Consider the following 17459-nt stretch of genomic DNA (forward strand, 5'->3'; position numbering starts at 1 on the left):
GCCGGTTGGATCGACCGATTGAGTAATCCATCTCGCGGGAGAAAAGAGGAGGAAGAGGAGGGGGGGGGAGTGGAGGGTCATCACGGCTTCTCTCGGACCCGGACCCGGGAGCTGCAGAATCCTGTCGTGCGACATGCTCGTCAGGAGATGGCCGCTGCTGTCACTGCCACCGCCTCCTGCTCCCTTTTATCTTCCCAGCGTGTATGTAAAATTATGCTTGTATGGTTGAAAATGCATTGGATCTGGAGCCCTTGTCTTGCTTGTTCCCTTTATTTTTCTTCTTCTTCTTCCGCTTCGTGGACTTGACAGACTAGCGAACGGACTGAATGACGGTAGTCGACGGCTTTCGCACGTGCTGACTCGAGCGTGGTCTTTCCCGCTCTCCCTGGTACGGATGGGAGAAGACGGAAGATGGGAGGAGGAGCCCGAAGACAGAGGAGGGGGAGGAGACGAGTAAGATAAGGAGGGAGAGGGATGTTAGAGAGGGGAGGGGATGGGGGGGAAGAGAAAGGCCAAAAAAAAGACGGTGGCAGAGAAGTCGTGCATACATTCTTACGATAGACTTACCGTATGTGTCCCCCCCCCACGCGCCCATATATACTTGCGGGACTACGTCACGTCGCTATCACCACATGCAGAGGGAGGAAGAAAGTGTCGGTCAAAGGCGAGGGCGGGTGGTTGCACCACCACGAACTACACTTTAGGTGCATACGTGCATATCGGCATCCGTCGCGATTCCGAGGTCAGCTTGGGGACCGGCGGGATACAGGCCTAGGTGGTTTTGTGTACCGATATAAATATGTGAAAATAATGTTTAATGCTGGTGTACATACTCATATATAACACCTATTACCTTCTGTCTCTTATCTTTAGGTTAGGTATCCGATGCCGTTCCCCAGTTATGTATATATGCATATATACAGATATTCATATACATAGGTATATATACATATATACATATTTACATACATACACACGTCATACAGAATCATCCACGGCACCCAAGTACGAGTTAGTTCCACTATGCGTACGTGCACCCGCCTCCCCTGCATCGCCATCACGCGTATCATCGCAGGATATTCCCGATCATCGACACGGCCGGGCGCAGAAAAGCGTAGGTGAAATGCGCGGGCGGCGGCATCGTATCGACATCTACCTCTCCTACCTAACAGGTGCCTAACTAGAGCTGAGCAATTTATCGCAATGCTGCCCATACCTCGCACCCATACATACGTCCCGCCTCAGGTAGATTGCCTATAGGTACCCACCTACCTACCTACCTAGGTACCCTATTTATCAAGTTGTGAGGCGACGATATGAGTGGGTGTCGGCGTGTATGCACGCAACCGTCTTGTTCCCCCCCCCTTTCGCTCCCCCCTCCCCACCTTGCTTGACGCAGGAACGGATGGGACCTTTCGCGACGGGTCCCGACGGGGTCGATGGCAAGTGAGAAGTGATAGAAATACAGCGAGCCGCGATAGCAGCGTACACTTGCTCATAGGAGGAGGTAGTCGGTGTCTTTGGACCTTGTGCTAAGCGTACATAATAAGAGGTAGGTACCTATATCGACAACGCGCATGTTATTTACGTCTATGCATGTACCCGGGTGGAATAGATAGACACCTAGATAGGTACCTAGGTAGGCCTACCGTGTAGGTACCTACCTACCTACGTAGGTCTGCTCTGGTGCCCAAGGTCACGACAAGTGATAATAGACTACGTAGGGACAATCTCTCGTCCTAGGTTTACGAGTGATTATCGAGGCTGAGCCAGCTTCCCTTCCCCTTCGACAACCTTCACATTCTATTCACGTGCCACCTCCCACTCCGGGAGAGACACAATCCCCTCTCTCGAGCTCCATGGTTGGGTCTGTTGGTTGCGCGACGTGCCCTCGCCATCATTCTCTCTCTTGCTGGTTACGCGCACAGAACGAGATACATATATCTCTATGCCCACTCATCGCCGTCACCCTTCTATTTTACTTCGTTATTACCTCTCAGTTCGTCTCCGGGTGGTATCCCCACAGGACGACCAGATACCCCCCTCCCTACCATCCTCGTCTATCCTCCAGTCGTCATCGTCGTTGTTCTCATCGTCTATCCAAAATCGCCCGCGCCAACCGCTCCTAGGCGGCTCTATGATCTATGTCGTGTCTATGTACGTGGGTATGTAGGCATGGTATGTGCTAAAACTTGTCTCCCCCTTCCTCCTCCTTTCCCTCCGACGGCCCTTCCGACTCCCCCGATCCCCGGATGTCTGCTTTGGGTCCCACCATCGCGGCCCGGATATCCTCCTCGCGTATACCGCTTCGATCGCACATGCTCCTAAAGATACCCATTCCGCCGCCTTCTTCTTTGCTGTCGCCGCCTCCCCGCTGCCATAGTTCCAGAGGCGTGCCCACCTCCGCGATCCGCCCCGCGTCCATGACGCAGATCCGGTCGTACCCGATGATCGTCCGTAGCCGGTGCGCGATGCACAGCAGCGTCCGCCCTCGGAACCCGGCCGCCATCGTCCGCTGGATCTTGTCGTCCGTCTCCATATCCACCGACGACGTCGCCTCGTCGCACACGATGATCTGCGACCCCCGCACGAGCGCTCGCGCCAGCGCCATCAGCTGCCGTTGTCCCAGCGAGAAGTTGAGCCCCTCCTCCTCCACCACGCTGTCGAGGTGCACCCGCGCCGGGTCCTTCTCGTCCGCCTGCCCGTCCGCCGCCACGAGCCCCGACTGCCGCAGCGCCGACCATAACTCCAGGTCCGAGTGCTCGCCGAACGGGTCCAGGTTACTGCGCACCGTGCCACGGAAGAGCGTCGGGTCTTGCGGGATGATAGCCAGTCGAGAGCGGAGATCGTGCAGGCCGACGGTAGAGATGTCGAGCCCGTCAATGTAGATACGCCCCCCCGAAAGTTCCACCAGTCGAAATAGGGTCGACATGATGGAACTTTTCCCCGCTCCCGTCCGCCCCACGATGCCTATGCGCTCGCCACCCTGCACGTGTATGCTCAGGCCCTTGAGCACCAGCGGCAGATTTTCGCGGTAGCGCATCTCGACGCTGTCGAAGACGATTTCTCCTTTCTCCGGCCACGATGGGCGGACCTCGGTCGTGTGTTCGGGCCCCTCCTCCTCAAGCTTCGTGCCGTAATACTGGATACGTTCTACAGCATTCATGCCGTTCTCCACCTCGGCTAGCTGTCTCACGGTGAATTGTAACATCTGCACGATGGACAGGATGTACGACAGCACGAGACCGGCAATGGACGGTGGGACGTCGAACCTTGACGTGACGACCAGGATGCCAGTAGTAAAGACGAGCGAGTTTCCGATGAGGTCTAGGCGCGTTGACAACCACCGTTGGTTGGAGAAGGTCAGGTAATAAGCCGCATCCATCTCGTCGATGGCGGCTCGGAGGTCGGCAATGAAGCGATCCTTGAGGCCGTACGCACGGATCGAAGCCACGCCGCTGAGGCCCTCGCCGAATTTAGCGAATACGACGGATCGGAGCACCGATTCAAAACGCTTCACTTCCCGGGCGGAGGCCCGGTAGTACGACGCCGCGAATACGAAGAGAATTGCGAGCGGGACCAGCGCGATTGCGAAGTAGGGGAAGAAAGCGATGATAAGCGCGAACACGGATATTATCATAGCTAGCGTGAGGAAGTACATCCTCATCGCGTCCGACAAACTATTGTCCATCACATCAACATCCCTCGAGAATCGATTCGTAATGCGGCCTAGCGGTGTGGTATCGAAAAAGGACATCGGCGCTCTGAGAGTCTTCGTCACTGCCTGACTCAGCAGAGCTTTGCTAGCATTCGTGCCGAATATGGCCAGCGATATCGAGAAGGCAAACAGGAATATAGCCTGCAACGTGCCCAGGCCCGCGTATACGCCGATATATACCCCCGTGGGAAACCCGTAACGATCTGCCGTCCAGTAAGAGAGCCACAAACTCGTCATGATGTTAGAACCCTGAGCTAGGAGCAGGAAGAAGACCGTAATGGGGGCATTAAAGACGCTTCCAGAGGCTCGGACGTAAGCGCCGTAGACCGACCACGGGACGCTCGACACAGCTCGCTCCTCAGCCTGCATCAGCCCTTGGCCTCGTTTCTTCTTCTTGCTGACCTTGTCTTCGCCGTTTGTTTTGTCACTAGCGGGCATTAGCCCCCCTTCTTTCTCCTCGAGAGCTGTCGTCTCCATCAACTGCTGGAAACCGGTGTGGTTCGCCATCAGGTTATCGAAGGTATCGACCGCCCGGATCTTACCGCCATCCATCCATACGATCCTGTCGCAACGATTAAGAACCCAAAGCTGGTGTGTTGCGAGTATACGACACTTGTCTTTCAGGAGACCCATGATGGCGTTATCCATGATATGTCGGCCAACATGAGCATCGACCGCGCTGAGCGGATCGTCCAGGAGCACGATGTCGGCATCGAAGTAGATGGCGCGGGCGATGTTGAGCCGCTGCTTTTGGCCGCCCGATATCGTAATCCCCCTTTCGCCAATCTCGGTGGCGTCTCCGTTGGGAAGCATGTCAATGTCGGCTTGCAGAGCGCAACTATGATGGTTGTCAGCATTCAATATCCCCGCTGATTCTCTAGGAACGAGGCAGAGTAAATGAAACCAAGACTTACGCCTTAACAACCTTCTTGTACCATTCGCGGTTCATTTCCTTGCCGAAGAGGATATTATTTCGAACACTAGTGTTCTGAATCCAGGCGTACTGCGGACAGAAAGCCCTCGAGGCACCCAAGACCACCTTGCCCGACGTCTTCCGCATGTCACCGGCAAGCGCAGCGAGCAAGGAACTCTTACCACATCCAACGGTTCCAATAACGGCGATTAGCTCGTTTCGACCGATCCGGAGGTTCAGATCTTGGAGTTTGAAGGGCTCACGTTCCTCCGTTAAAGTGCTTGCCGTGTCTTCGGAGTTATCCTCTGAAGCCCCCTTGGGTGCCGGCTTGGTGCTCTTACGCGAAGCTACCTCTCTGTTCTTCTTTTTCCCGAGAGAACCCACGGTCTTTTCGGATTCTCGGGTCGGCGTCCTCTCCCAGGTGAAGCCGGCATTGTGCATCTCGACCGCATTGGGCCCTTCAGGTTCTAGCGCAACATCTTCTTCCTGCTCCTCAGATACCATAAACTCTTGGATGCGCTTAAGGGAGGACCAGGCATCAACGGTCTGTCCGATGACAAGCGGGAGCAGATTCAAAGGCATGCGCAAGCCGTTGAAGAGGGCAAGGGAGGAGAATACCTGCGCCGCCGGAAGGCCGTGGTCGGTGAGGGAGTAGGTGATGAATGACAACATGGAGGCGTAGATGGGAAGCGATATGCTGACCGCGTTGATCGCGTTTCTGACAGCTAGGAGGACCTGAATCGCGCGGATCTCGCGGGTGCGAATATCGGCCAAGCGTCCTAGGAAAGCTCTCTCCCAGCCAAAGTACTTGACGAAACGGACCGACTGGAGGATCTCCTGGGTCAAGCTCACACGCTGGTCCGTTATTTTGTTGATAGCGGCTCGGCGCCTGAATAGTAGGCGAACCGCTCTCGTCAGGGCCGGAATACCGATGACTAGAAGCGCGAAACCAGCGAGTGCGCTGTACGTAAGGTTGATGAGAAGGACGACAAGAGTTATCATGCAGGAGATGGGCGCCGTCCAGATCATGTGGAACAAGGCGCAAGCTTGATCTACACGGTAGGTGTCGACGCTCATCAAATTGACAATTTTCCCGTTGCTCCACCCCGTACCATCGCCCAGCACGCCTACCTTCTCGCCTTTCGTATCTTTGGATGGTGGTTCGACCCCATCTGGCTTCTCGTCTGTGTTCTCCTTTCCCTTCCCCTCCTGGCTATTCCCCGCTATCCCGTCAGCGTCGCCTTTGCCTCCAGCTTTAGCTCGGGCCGAGAGCGCCATAGACTTTTCAAAGACCAGACCGATGAGCACGGCACGCGACTGGCCGCCGATCATCATTCCGCGGTAGATGAATTGGTTGATCCCCAGGCTCTGGAGAACCTGCATGACGGTGACACCGATGACTAGGCCGATACCCGGGCCGATGGCGGGCGGGGTTTGCCCGCGCTGGACGGCGTCCCAGGCGTCTTGGGCAAATTGAATCAGATAGCGTAAGGTGAAGGGGGACATGACCTGTAGGATGGACGCGCAGAGCTGACAGAAACCGCCGAGCCAGAATTCCCAAAAGAAGGTATCGTGAAGCGCCCAGAACAGCGGGTACTTGTCGCCTTTCTTAACCCGTTTCTCGAAGGATTCCCTAGCCCTGCTTGTCATCCCCTCGGCTTTCCGATCGGGATTCACGGACCAGATGTCATCTTGCTCCAGGGACCGTTTGTACCCAACCTAGGCTCGTGTCAGTACGAGGCGACCAAGACGTACTCGAGTGGTCAGAGAGCAAGCTTGTGCTTACATTCATCAGGGGGGCCATCCACTGGAAAGTCAGCTTGCTGAAAAAGCCTGCCTTGTACTCCCGCGAGACTTGGCGCTCCTTGGGCACGGGCGGGATCGCACCCCATCGCAACGGGTTCGGCGTCTTATACCACGGCCGCGTACGCGCGGGTGCGGAGGCCCTCGAGGTGGCGCGGGTGGCGGCGCTAGTGTCGGTGGCATAGCTCTGAGTGCGTTTCAGTTCCTCGCGCTCGGCACGCTTCTCGGGGGACTCCTCGTGCCGGCGGATCTCCTCCTCGGGGTCATCATAGACTGAGACGGGGGCGGCCGTATCGGGGTCGGCGGTTGTCGCCTCTACATCTGTGGGTGGATCAGACGCCTTTGTCCTCTCGTCTTCGGGTTTAGCAGCCATATTAATGCGTACGCCCACGGCTACTTGGCAAGTCTAATAAGACCCGGGCACCGAGTCGGTCAGGTCAACTACTTTGGCTAACTAACTGGGCTTGTCGTCGAGCTTAGGGGAGCGCTTGCGTTCTTGGCCTTGGCGGTAGGAGCCGAAACAGACAGTTGCACTCATGGAGGGTCAATTGAGGGTCGGGAACATCTCGGAAACGAAATGCGATGGACACGGGGGTTTACAGTAGTATCGCGTATAAGAAACAAGGCACGTGCGTGAAGAAGAGAGAGAACGAGAGAACGAGAGAGACAGAGAAAGAGAGAGAGGTGTTTAAAGGCAAATGTAGGGATGTGTGGAGTCGATGGGCGGAACGGGGACTAGCAGAGGCTTAAAGTCCGACTGGCATCTACTCATATCCGACTTCACGTCACCGCTTCGGCCCAGGTCGGAGCTATAGAGAGTCAAGTGAGACAAGGGGCGAGGCGAAGGGGAGCGAGACGATCGAGCGAGGCTGGGGGTAAGAGGATGAGAGAGAGAGAGAGAGAGAGAGAGAGAGACGAGGGTGGGAAAGGAGTTGGGTATTGCCAACACCGTCGAGGCGAGGCGGGAAGGGACCTTTCGATAGTGACGGGATGTATAAATTTGCCATCCCCGGCACCTACCTGACAATGCGATCCGGGGAGGCGATTGCCGGACGTACCCAGCAGGTACCTCGTCGAGGAGGGAGTACTCGTGCCCCACACTGCGATGGCGGGACCGAGTTATGGAGTCGACGCGAAACTCCACTCGGCGAGAAACCCCCGGTGGATAATGTGTAGGTACCATATTCTGGCCAGCTACCTACCCAGGTACCTGAGAGGTGTCTTACGTGCCTAACCATAAGGTCTCGATAAAGAGGTAATCTGCATTTATGCACCCACCTGATCGCCAAGGCACATCTAGCAGCAGAGAGCGAGGTTGGGAGGGTTACGGTAGAGGGAATTCATGCAGGGATACGAGCTATACGAGCAAGTCGTATAGTTCTATCCGACTCCTCCGCCCTCTGCCGCTGTCTGTCGCGTCGGAAGAGACAGATAGAGAGGGGGAGGGAGAAGAAAAAGAAGATGGTGAGGGTTGGTTTGGCCTGCTGGCTCAGTGCGGGTTGCGCCAATTAGAAACAATCTTCCTATAGCCTGCGTACTGTTCTCGGTAATTAAATATCACCTACGCATCCCGGACGGCATACCTGATAGCGCACGGTAGTGCAGATGGCGCAAATGCCTCCCAGCATGGCACACGCAATACTACTGCTACAACGAGGGCGCTCTCCGGGCCTTGCCTCCCCCCGGCTAGGTGCGAATAGAGAAGCAAGTTCGGCTGGCCAAGACGGGCAACTATACTCATAGCTCGCAGAACAAGGTGAGACGGGAAATACGCACGAACGACGGGAAATGGCAACATCGGGGGGTTATGGACTTGCCGCTGATGACAAATGCTCCGAAGCACATTTCGCAAAGGGATGCGAGGATCGGGCGTAAGCGGAGTTTATAGCTGAGTTGGCTAACTTCCTGGTTTATATGAGCAGATCGCGTGTAGTACGCAAGCACGTAAGTACCTCTTATAGCATCACACAGGTAGGTAGGTACTTGCGCAAGTCGGGAGTTGCATCCTCCGACCGCAATCCGGGCGAGAGAGCTTCAACCAACCCGTCCATCCCCCCAGGCCCAAGCCCTTGTCAGCAAGCGGGAACTTGGCCGATCGCCGGGTCTCCGGCAAGGAGAATTTCCTCAATCCCGTAGGCGCAGGCAGGCATCCATCCAACTCCGTCGCGTAGCAGTATGTGCGGACTCGTCCTACTCGCATGTTTCTCATATTATCCTTATCCCTATACCTCTTGTCTTCTATCCTACGCAAACACAGAACACTCCCCACCAGCTGCTCTGCTGCCGCGAATGGGTAATTGGGTAAACGGCAACGACGGCATCCCCTGCCTGTCGCGTTCTACGTTTGTTTCGGTGCCCCTTAGAGGGCAACTTCGTCGGACTGGAGATATGTCCGGTGGCCCACCCGAAGTTGTAGGTATGTAGAGATATGGAGATGGATATCTATAGATAACTAGACTGTGTGGTTACAACTCGCGACCAGTAGTAACCTCAACCGCCTCTGCCTCCGTTGCATAGGCAGAGTTAAGCCTTTTTACCAACCAGTCCCGCTCCGTAGTCCCGGGAAGCCTCCCGCCCTAAATACATCCCAGGGGGAGAAGGGGGCTTTTATCATCGAAAGACCCGGAACGAGCGCAAGCTCGAAATTGAAACTGCATCGTTAGGCATTCATGGCGAACAAATTCACCTGCATCATCTACCTAAAAGCAAGAGCAAAAGCGACGTCACATCGGTCGGAACCTGATCGCATAACAACCATAGTAACAGCTAAGGACGCGCCTGTCTGAAATCGGCAACCAGTATTATAAACCCCCTTTTGTTAGACGGATATCACACGTTCCCAACACGTATCGTACCCGTGAGCCGTCATCTAGTATTAGTACACCGTAGAGTCTCGAATACCGCCTCTACCGCTCGAGTCACACACTGCTAAACCCCCTAGGATAACGTCGATGCCAAAATATTATAGTGTTGATATGGTGGGGTAGAGTTTTTTTTCTTTCTCTCTTTTTTTTTGCTTAAAAAAAGGGTTAATGCAACCAACACAACCGAGAGAGGGAGAGAGTAGATAGTTGCCTGCCCCGTCCACGCCCTTCTCCTCTCCCCTCCGACACGCATCGTATTCCGTATCCTCGCCTGCACAGCGCCGTGTCGGCCGGCGCTGACTCTGTGTACCGTTCGAACGCCGTGTTGGCTCTGTGCTGCATCCGTAGCAATAACGGCTAGCCACTACGAACTGTCTGTGCCGTCCGAACCATCGATCCCCAAGAGGGCTTTGCCGATATTGTCTATGTCCTCATAGTCATCCTTACCTTCACCCTCGCCCTCTCCCTCACCTTCGCCTTCGCCCTCACCCTCGCCCTCGCCGTCCTCGCCCCCGCTACCGAGGCCGAGAAGTTCTTTATCCACATCATCCAAGTCGTCGGCATCTTCCATCGTGACGTCCCCGTTGCCGTGGTTATGCTGCTTAGTCTTTGCCCTGTCCCTCTTTCCTGGGCTGCCATTTCTCCCCCGGCTTGCCCGCGGTTCTGGGGATGCGAACTCGGAAACCGGTGCCGCGACACGCTTCTTTGTCGTTGGCACAACCCCTAGTTCCGGCCGACCGGCCCACCGTCGAAGCCGACGGTCGGCTCTCCGGAGCGCCGCCGAGTAGGACGCGAACTCTTCGCCGAAGTCGTCCTCCTCCACGCTCAGCTGGCAGAGCCCACCGAAGCCTCGGTCCATGAAGGGCAACTTCTGGTCTCGGTGCGACATCATGTATTCTTCGTCGCTGTCTACGAGCGGGTCTTTCATTGCGGCCAGGCGGCGCCTGGCGCGGAGAATCGCACCTTCTTGCCGCCGCACCTTCCGTGAGCGGTGATGTTGCCTTCGCAGTCCGCGGCCGAGGATATGCTCGACCCGTTGGTTCCGGTTCCGCTCAACTGCCAGCTGATGCGCGGTGGGAGGGCGTGGCTTGCGTGGAAGAATACCTTCAATGACGTGGGACCCCGGCCCGGCAGGCGAAGAACCATCGAAAATCAGATTTTTCAGAGGTGCGCCGCCCCGCCGGCCGGTGCTGCCGACGGCGATGCGAGATAGGGCCCTAGGTGGTGGGGTGGACCGTGTGCTATCCATATCGGACTCCTGCTTCGACGGGCGTATCCGCGGGAGAATGGTAGCCGCCGGTCCATCGTCGGCTATAATCTTTCCCCTCGATCCGCGCTTGGTCTGGTGGTCTGCCATATACGCCTGGTCGGCCGCAATGATCTTAGCCCGGTGGTTTTGCTTCTCCCGCCCAAAGTCGATCTCCTCTGGCGGGTCGATGTTCTCGCGGTCCTCCTCTTCTGGGGTCATCTCCTCCATCCGGGGCACTCCTTGGTTCGCTACCTCGGTGCCGTAGTCAACACCGGGACCAAATGGGTTCTCTTCGCAACCCTCTTCTGTGAAATCGGACTCTAGGTAGAACCACATAAGCCATAAAAAGGCTCTGGCGCGCGACTTGCTTGTGTAGTTCGTTTTCATGATGAGATCGTGGAACTCGGCGGAAGGTGGGAAGTGCAGGTCGGCGATATACGAAGCCTGCTGGCAGATCAGGAAGATGAGGTTGACCGGGTTCGATCGCGGAGGGTCCATTCCTTTAAACTCGGCGAGTTCGTGTGGTTCCGGTCGGTCTTCGGCCGCACCCTTTAATATCGACTTCAACCGAGGGGCATCCTGGAGTTGTTTGTAGGCGGAGGCATCTTGATGGGCTTGTAACGAAGGGATGGCGTGATACGTCCGGAGCTGAGCTCTCATCTCGGGAAAAACTGTGTCACCAAACCATTAGCAGCGGATACGTCGCAATGAACGGACGGCTGGAGTAGACCGTACAGTTCAACGTCGTGTTCATCCGACCCACGTTGACGAGCAGGCAGACCATAGCCATGCTCTTTGCGGCCTCACGGTCACTCAGGAGCTTATCTCGGAGGACTTTGCTGGTCTTGCTGCTTCTCGCCATGGTATCGATGTAGAGATCGGCAAAGCTCTGCTTATCCTTCTTGCTTCGCTCGGGTTCGTAACTGTTGGTGAACACCTCTCGTTCGTCATCGAAGACGGCCTTGAGAAAGTCGTACTGGATGTCTCGTCTCCACAACGGTTCTCCATCCTCCTTCTTGAGGTGCCGAATCTTTCCTACGGTAGGGAACGACGAGGCTGCGGCGGTAGCGGTGGATTTGTTCTTTGGCCGCTTGCTTCCCTGGCCGGGCTCGGATTTGATAATGCTGATTTCGACGTTGTCACCCGGCGTGCTGCCCCTCGGGGCCGGGCTGGAGGCGTGGGACCAGCGGCTGTGGTCTGGGGAGCCGTCCCTCGATGCCATCGCAAACTTATGTGGCCGGAGAGACGGAGAGACAGGGAAGGAGAAGGGAGGAGGTACAAGGGACAGTATGCTGGTGGCAGATATAGGAGTGGCTTTGGTAGGTGATCGTTGAGTATGTTGTCCACGACGATGGCTTCGCAAACAAGGAACAGCCGTGGATAAAAGAGAAGCAGTTGGTGAATTAATGAAGGCTAGCGATGCGGTGCTGAGGCGGAGGCATCATTCCAAAGGTCGCAGGTGAGAAGGGAAAGGAAGACAGTAAGAAAGAAAGAAGGGAGAGATTATTTGCGGAAACGTGGAAAAAAAAAACTCTATTACGCATCGAATTTCCAGCGACAGGACGCGATGTATTAGGTAGGTCAAACTGTGGAAGGCGCGCTGCATCAATCGCAATGGGCTAGGAGGTCGAGCAAAGAGGAAGGCAGGGCGGGTACCTACCTACCTAAAGTACCTACCATACGGGGGGACGGGGTCTATCGATACCATGTCTAGCGCTGTTACTATCCCTAGAAATGATTACTATCTACTGGAAGTATATCTATATTTATACTAAAGTATATTGAACTTAGGCTACAATGGAGTTACTATATAAATAATATATTTAAACAATTTTTTTTAAAATACAAAATAATTATCGAAAACTATACTAACCTAAAATTTATATCTATATAAATTAAATATTAAAAGGTATTAAATATATACTTTATTATAATAATTATATTATAATAATTATATTAGATTATAATAAAATTTATATTATAACTTTTATTAAAAGTATTTTATATTTAATAAAAGCGTTTATATTATTATTATTTTATTTAAAAGTTATATTTATACTATATTAATATTATAAATACATTATTAACAGGACCTACCCTCCCTCCATGGTACCTAATAGTACATCGCGGTTAGCCGGGTACGTACCTAACATGAAGAAGACCTACCTCGGGTAGGTACCTACCCAGGTACCTGACTTCTTGGAGAGGGGACACAGCCACAGCCTCGCATACCTACATATCTCCTTTAGGTGCACCCATAGTTTGTTCCTACCTACGTCTCCTTGCCGTGTGATGATGCTGTGGCAAAACGGGCTCTAGTTGCACAAGCACGACTTTTCAGAAATACTACAGACAAATTGTTCTCTACCAATATCATATATATAGGTATATATATTTCCTTTAGATAACAGGCACAAGTCTATGACTAGGATAAATACTATCGAGATAGCCGGGCTTAGGGCAGGCAGCCTTAAATTTCAAGTCCGTGTTAGCGGGTTTGTGAGCTATACCCTTTTACAGCACGAATTTACCTAAATGCACAAGACGTATCATGCCCGAGAAAAGGAAGAGAAGAAAAAGAGAAAATAAGTATGACACGAATATAATAGGGCGTGTAGTTCTTCGTGACACGTGCAAGGTAAATGGTAACCGTTTTTTTTTTATTGGGAAGTTCCCAGTCCGTCTTGGGTGGATTCTCTATGTAGTCCACCACAGCGCGGAGAACCTCAAAGGGCCTGAAAGCGTCTCGGCCGATATCCGCAAAAGCAATACAACTGGTGGCAGATGGGATCTAAACCTCTTCCCTCCCGTGCCGGTAATCGTCAGAGGCCAATCCTAGAACCTCTCTCTCCACACTCCGGAGAGGTCGGGACCCTGTGCCTGCTTGCCGAGACGCCCTTCTTTGATTTTTCATGATCCACCGAAATTACCATTCTATGTTCATTGCCCTCTATGTGGTCCCTCACCATGGCGAGCTGACTTGAGCAGGAGCTCGACCAACCAGAGAACCGAGAAATCCACTTTTGTCTATGAAGATACCATCAACACAAATCCACTGCCGTGCGGTAGCGCGTTGCCCCGTCCTATGGGAAAACGAGAAAGAATCTCGGCCGGCTTCCAAAAGGGCAAATATAGGGTACATCGGAAGCGGAGATCGTCATCATCGTTAAGGTGCCAGCACAAACTGTAAATGCTGCACATCAGAGCTGGTGAATGTGTTCTCCGTAATGTTCTTGGTCAAGGTACGTGTCTCTGACCTCCATGCGTCTCATGCAGCTGCTCGCATGTAACCCCCCGCCGTCTTCTATGGGTATCAAGTTGTCGGGGGGTGGCGCAGCCGAAATCAAGACCAATGCCGTCTATCGTATGCCGGAGCCCTATCTTGTAGGGCTCGAATCTGCCGATCCAGATGGAGGCCGGAAGTTGTGTCTGCCGTAGGAGTATGTCGGGCGGAAAGTGTCGATGAATGCCAGGTAAACAGAATAAACGAAAAGAGAGAGAGAGAGAAAAGAGAGACCTTGCGAGACTCGGTAACTCAGGCGACGATGTGAGAAAGCAAGAGTATGAGACCGTGAAATCTATGTACCGCATCGTCAATACGCCCGTCCTCAATCCCACCTGCGGCCGGTAGGATTAAGATCATGCCTGGGCGCGCCCTCAAACGGTCGCGTCGAGATTACCACCAGGAAGCGCCTGGTCCGCTCGGGTTGCCGTAGGCGCCGCCCCCGTAGCTTGGACCACCACCTCCTCCGCCATAGCCACTGCCGCCGCCGCTGCCGCCGTATCCCTGGCCAGGAGGAGGCCCGTTGAAACCGCCGCCGCCGCCGCCACCGTAGCCGCTGCCGCCGCCAGATCCCTGTGGCCCTCCAAAGCCACCGCCGAATCCGCTGGGACTACCGTACTTTCGGAAATCGCGGTTGGCGCCCTGGCCACGGCCACGGCCACCACCGGCTCGCCCGCCACGGCCACCGCCGTAGGAGCTCTCCCGGGCGATAGTCTCGAGGAAAGCCGGCACTTCCTGGTTGGCTTCCTTTAGAAGTTCGATGAGATCTCGTACGACACCACGGTTTCCACGATTGAAGAATGCGGTAGAGTGGCCCGTGTTGCCTGCACGGCCAGTACGACCAATTCGGTGGACGTAATCATCAATATCAGTGGGGAGATCGTAGTTGACGACGTGCGTCACATTAGGAATGTCTAGACCACGCGCTGCAACGGCGGTGGCGACGAGAATGGGGCATCGCCCGTTTCGGAACATCTCTAGAGCGCGCTCACGTTCGCGTTGGGTTCTGTCACCATGAATCGAGGTGGCTGGGAAATTTTGGTTGATCAGAAAATCAGAGAGAGAATCGGCCATCCGCTTCGTCTCGACGAAGATCAAGGTAAGACCGCCGCCATGAGTGTGAAGGATGTCCAGAAGGACAGAGCGCTTGTCGGTATCCTCGACGTATTCGACCTTTTGGGTGATATTTTCCGAGGTCGAGCCAACACGACCAACAGAAAGGAAGACGTAGTCCTTGAGGAAGTCACGGGCAAGCATCTGAATGTCTCGCGGGAACGTGGCCGAGAACATGAGAGTCTGCCGGCTCTGAACACCGGGCATATCCTCGCCCTCAACAATGCGGCGAATCTGGGGCTCGAAACCCATGTCCAGCATGCGGTCAGCCTCGTCGAGAACTAGGTACTTGATGTTCTGGAGAGAAATGCGACCGCGTTCAATAAGGTCCACAAGACGTCCGGGGGTCGCCACGAGCAGATCGCAGCCACGTTCAATTTGGCGAAGCTGAGAACCGATATCAGCACCACCGTACACAACACAAGGTCGGACCCAGGATCGGTAGGCGAATTTGCGGGCCTCATCGTAGATCTGCGACACTAGCTCGCGCGTTGGGGCCAAAATAAGAGAGGTAGGATAAGCCTTGCGCTGGCGACCATAACCACCGCCCGGCGGACCGACGGGGACGGCGGAGGGGCCTGTGATAAAGGCCTGGGAAAGAATGGGGAAAAGGAAACCGCCAGTCTTTCCGGAACCGGTTTGCGCACAAGCCATCAGATCCCGTCCACCCATAACAATGGGGATCGAATACTTCTGGACGGGGGTGGGGACTTTGTAGTGGGCTAGCTCAATGTTCCGGATCAAATGATCATCTAAGGGAGGATTGCTGAAACTGAGGACGGGTTCTGGGACGTCGTGTCCGGAGGCTTCGACCGGGATATCATCGTATTTCTCGAAGTTGATGCCGGTATGCTGTTTGGATGGGTCATCGGGAGTGCCGAACAACTCACGCTCCATACGAGGGTTTGCAGGGCCGGGAATATGTTTTCCGTCACGCCACGATCCGTCACCCGAGCCTCTGGCATGAGCACCGCCGCTGCCGCTGCCGCTGCCACCACCGCCGCCGCCGCCACCGCCGCCAGCAGCCGGGTTACCATATGCATTGCGATCGAAGGATCGATTGTTGCTATTGTTGTTCCAGCCTCCGGGGCCTTGACGCTGGGCAGGAAAATCGGGGGGGTTTCCCCATCCACCGGGTCGCGCATCGTAATTGTTGTTCCTGATAGAGGGTCACATTAGCAAAAGATTGATTCGATACAAGACAGTGCTCGAGGTATAGGATCAGACTCAAGTCACACGACAGGAATGCGGGTATTACTCACCCGGCCCAAGCACTGCTATTGAGACCATTATTCATAGGAGGCGGAGGGCCTGCGGGGGCTATGGAGGGAGGATTGCCGCCGCCGCCGCCACCTATCTTGCCTCGCATGTGAGGTGGAATGTAAGAACGAGCGGTCGGGTTCTGCTGGTTGTTCTCCAGACTCAGGGCGCCCACATTTAACTGGTCAGCCATGTTGGAAGGGATCCAGAGCGTGGTTGGAGTGTTGATTGAGATGTCACGAGGTGTAGATCGGGGGGAATTGAAAAAATTTTCGGTACGGAACCCAGCCGATTACGTCTCCTAAAAGAACAGACGAGTCCAGTTGTAGGGTAAGTGAAAGGTGGGCAGATTAATGTTCAAGGAAGCGGTCGTCGAAACAACCAACAACGATATCAGTTTGAAGGCCGAATCCAATGGGAGGGAGAGAAGCAGTGGTCAAATTGCACTCTCTTTCTTTCTCTCGGGTATTATGCTCAGGCACGTTGTGGATAGGAGAGGAGAAACGCAGGCCAGGTCAATCTGCAAATAATACCAGACACACGACGTACACACAGACAGACACGCCCGTGCTTTGTAGGGTGGTAGGTAGCAGGGTAGGCACCTAAGACGAGAGGAGACAAGACGAAGACCAGGTTAAGATACGGATATCTAGATGTCTTTCCAGATCCCTTGAGAAAAGAAAGGAAAAGAAATCAAATCTTTTTCAAGGAAAGAGAACAGAGACCCTGAACGAAACACAAAAAGGCTTCTCCAGAGCAAGGGGAGGTGATCGTGAGGGAGGAGGAGTATTGAGGTGAATGCCGTCTGTTGGAGGATTGGGGATGGCAAAAAGATTGTGGGGGAGAGAGAAGGGGATCAAATGAAGGAGAAAAAAAAAATCATAAAGTAGTCGAAAGTAGGCGACCTGCGTTGAAAAATTGAGCCTGTTAGCGTCGGGTCTTGGTGACTAAGGCCGGCTTGCCTCCTCTAAGGTCAGGTTGCATACATACAAGGGGAGGTACAGTACATCAGGTACATAATAACAAGTCCGCCACCCTGCTTGCCAACTTGCCTTCCATGCTTCCATGCCCACTGTAAAGCAAGGCTACCCGTGCCTAAGGTACCCTAGGTACCTAGGTGGTAGGTACCTACCTAACGTACATTTGGTCCTATAAGTACCTAGGTAGGTATCTACCCCAGGTACTTGTTTGCCACAGCACAGAAGGTAGCGATACATAGGTGCCTCATTCGATACGTATATAGGTAAGTATATATA

At 54.3% G+C, this 17459-nt stretch overlaps 3 protein-coding genes across 3 annotated transcripts; all 3 read right to left on the reverse strand.

The window, feature by feature from the left end:
* Positions 1 to 2157: 2157 nt before the first annotated feature.
* GGS23DRAFT_70085 (ATP-binding cassette transporter protein YOR1-like protein) lies at positions 2158 to 6964 on the reverse strand. Its single transcript, XM_051521204.1, has 3 exons — positions 6418 to 6964; positions 4633 to 6350; positions 2158 to 4556 (listed from the first exon to the last, which is right to left on the reverse strand). The coding sequence occupies exons 1-3, from the start codon at positions 6805 to 6807 to the stop codon at positions 2186 to 2188; spliced, it is 4479 nt and encodes a 1492-aa protein (XP_051371540.1). The 5' UTR covers positions 6808 to 6964; the 3' UTR covers positions 2158 to 2185.
* A 2296-nt stretch (positions 6965 to 9260) lies between these two features.
* On the reverse strand, positions 9261 to 11878 carry GGS23DRAFT_70121 (uncharacterized protein). Its single transcript, XM_051521205.1, has 2 exons — positions 11283 to 11878; positions 9261 to 11218 (listed from the first exon to the last, which is right to left on the reverse strand). The coding sequence occupies exons 1-2, from the start codon at positions 11767 to 11769 to the stop codon at positions 9663 to 9665; spliced, it is 2043 nt and encodes a 680-aa protein (XP_051371541.1). The 5' UTR covers positions 11770 to 11878; the 3' UTR covers positions 9261 to 9662.
* A 1707-nt stretch (positions 11879 to 13585) lies between these two features.
* On the reverse strand, positions 13586 to 16396 carry GGS23DRAFT_609968 (DEAD-domain-containing protein; the record flags this gene model as incomplete). Its single annotated transcript, XM_051520300.1, has 2 exons — positions 13586 to 16102; positions 16206 to 16396. The coding sequence occupies 2 exons, from the start codon at positions 16394 to 16396 to the stop codon at positions 14224 to 14226; spliced, it is 2070 nt and encodes a 689-aa protein (XP_051371542.1). The 3' UTR covers positions 13586 to 14223.
* Between the last annotated feature and the right edge of the window lie 1063 nt (positions 16397 to 17459).

This window comes from Durotheca rogersii, assembly GCF_024521655.1.
Source record: "Durotheca rogersii strain YMJ 92031201 chromosome Unknown GGS23scaffold_11, whole genome shotgun sequence".
NCBI lineage: Eukaryota > Fungi > Ascomycota > Sordariomycetes > Xylariales > Xylariaceae > Durotheca > Durotheca rogersii.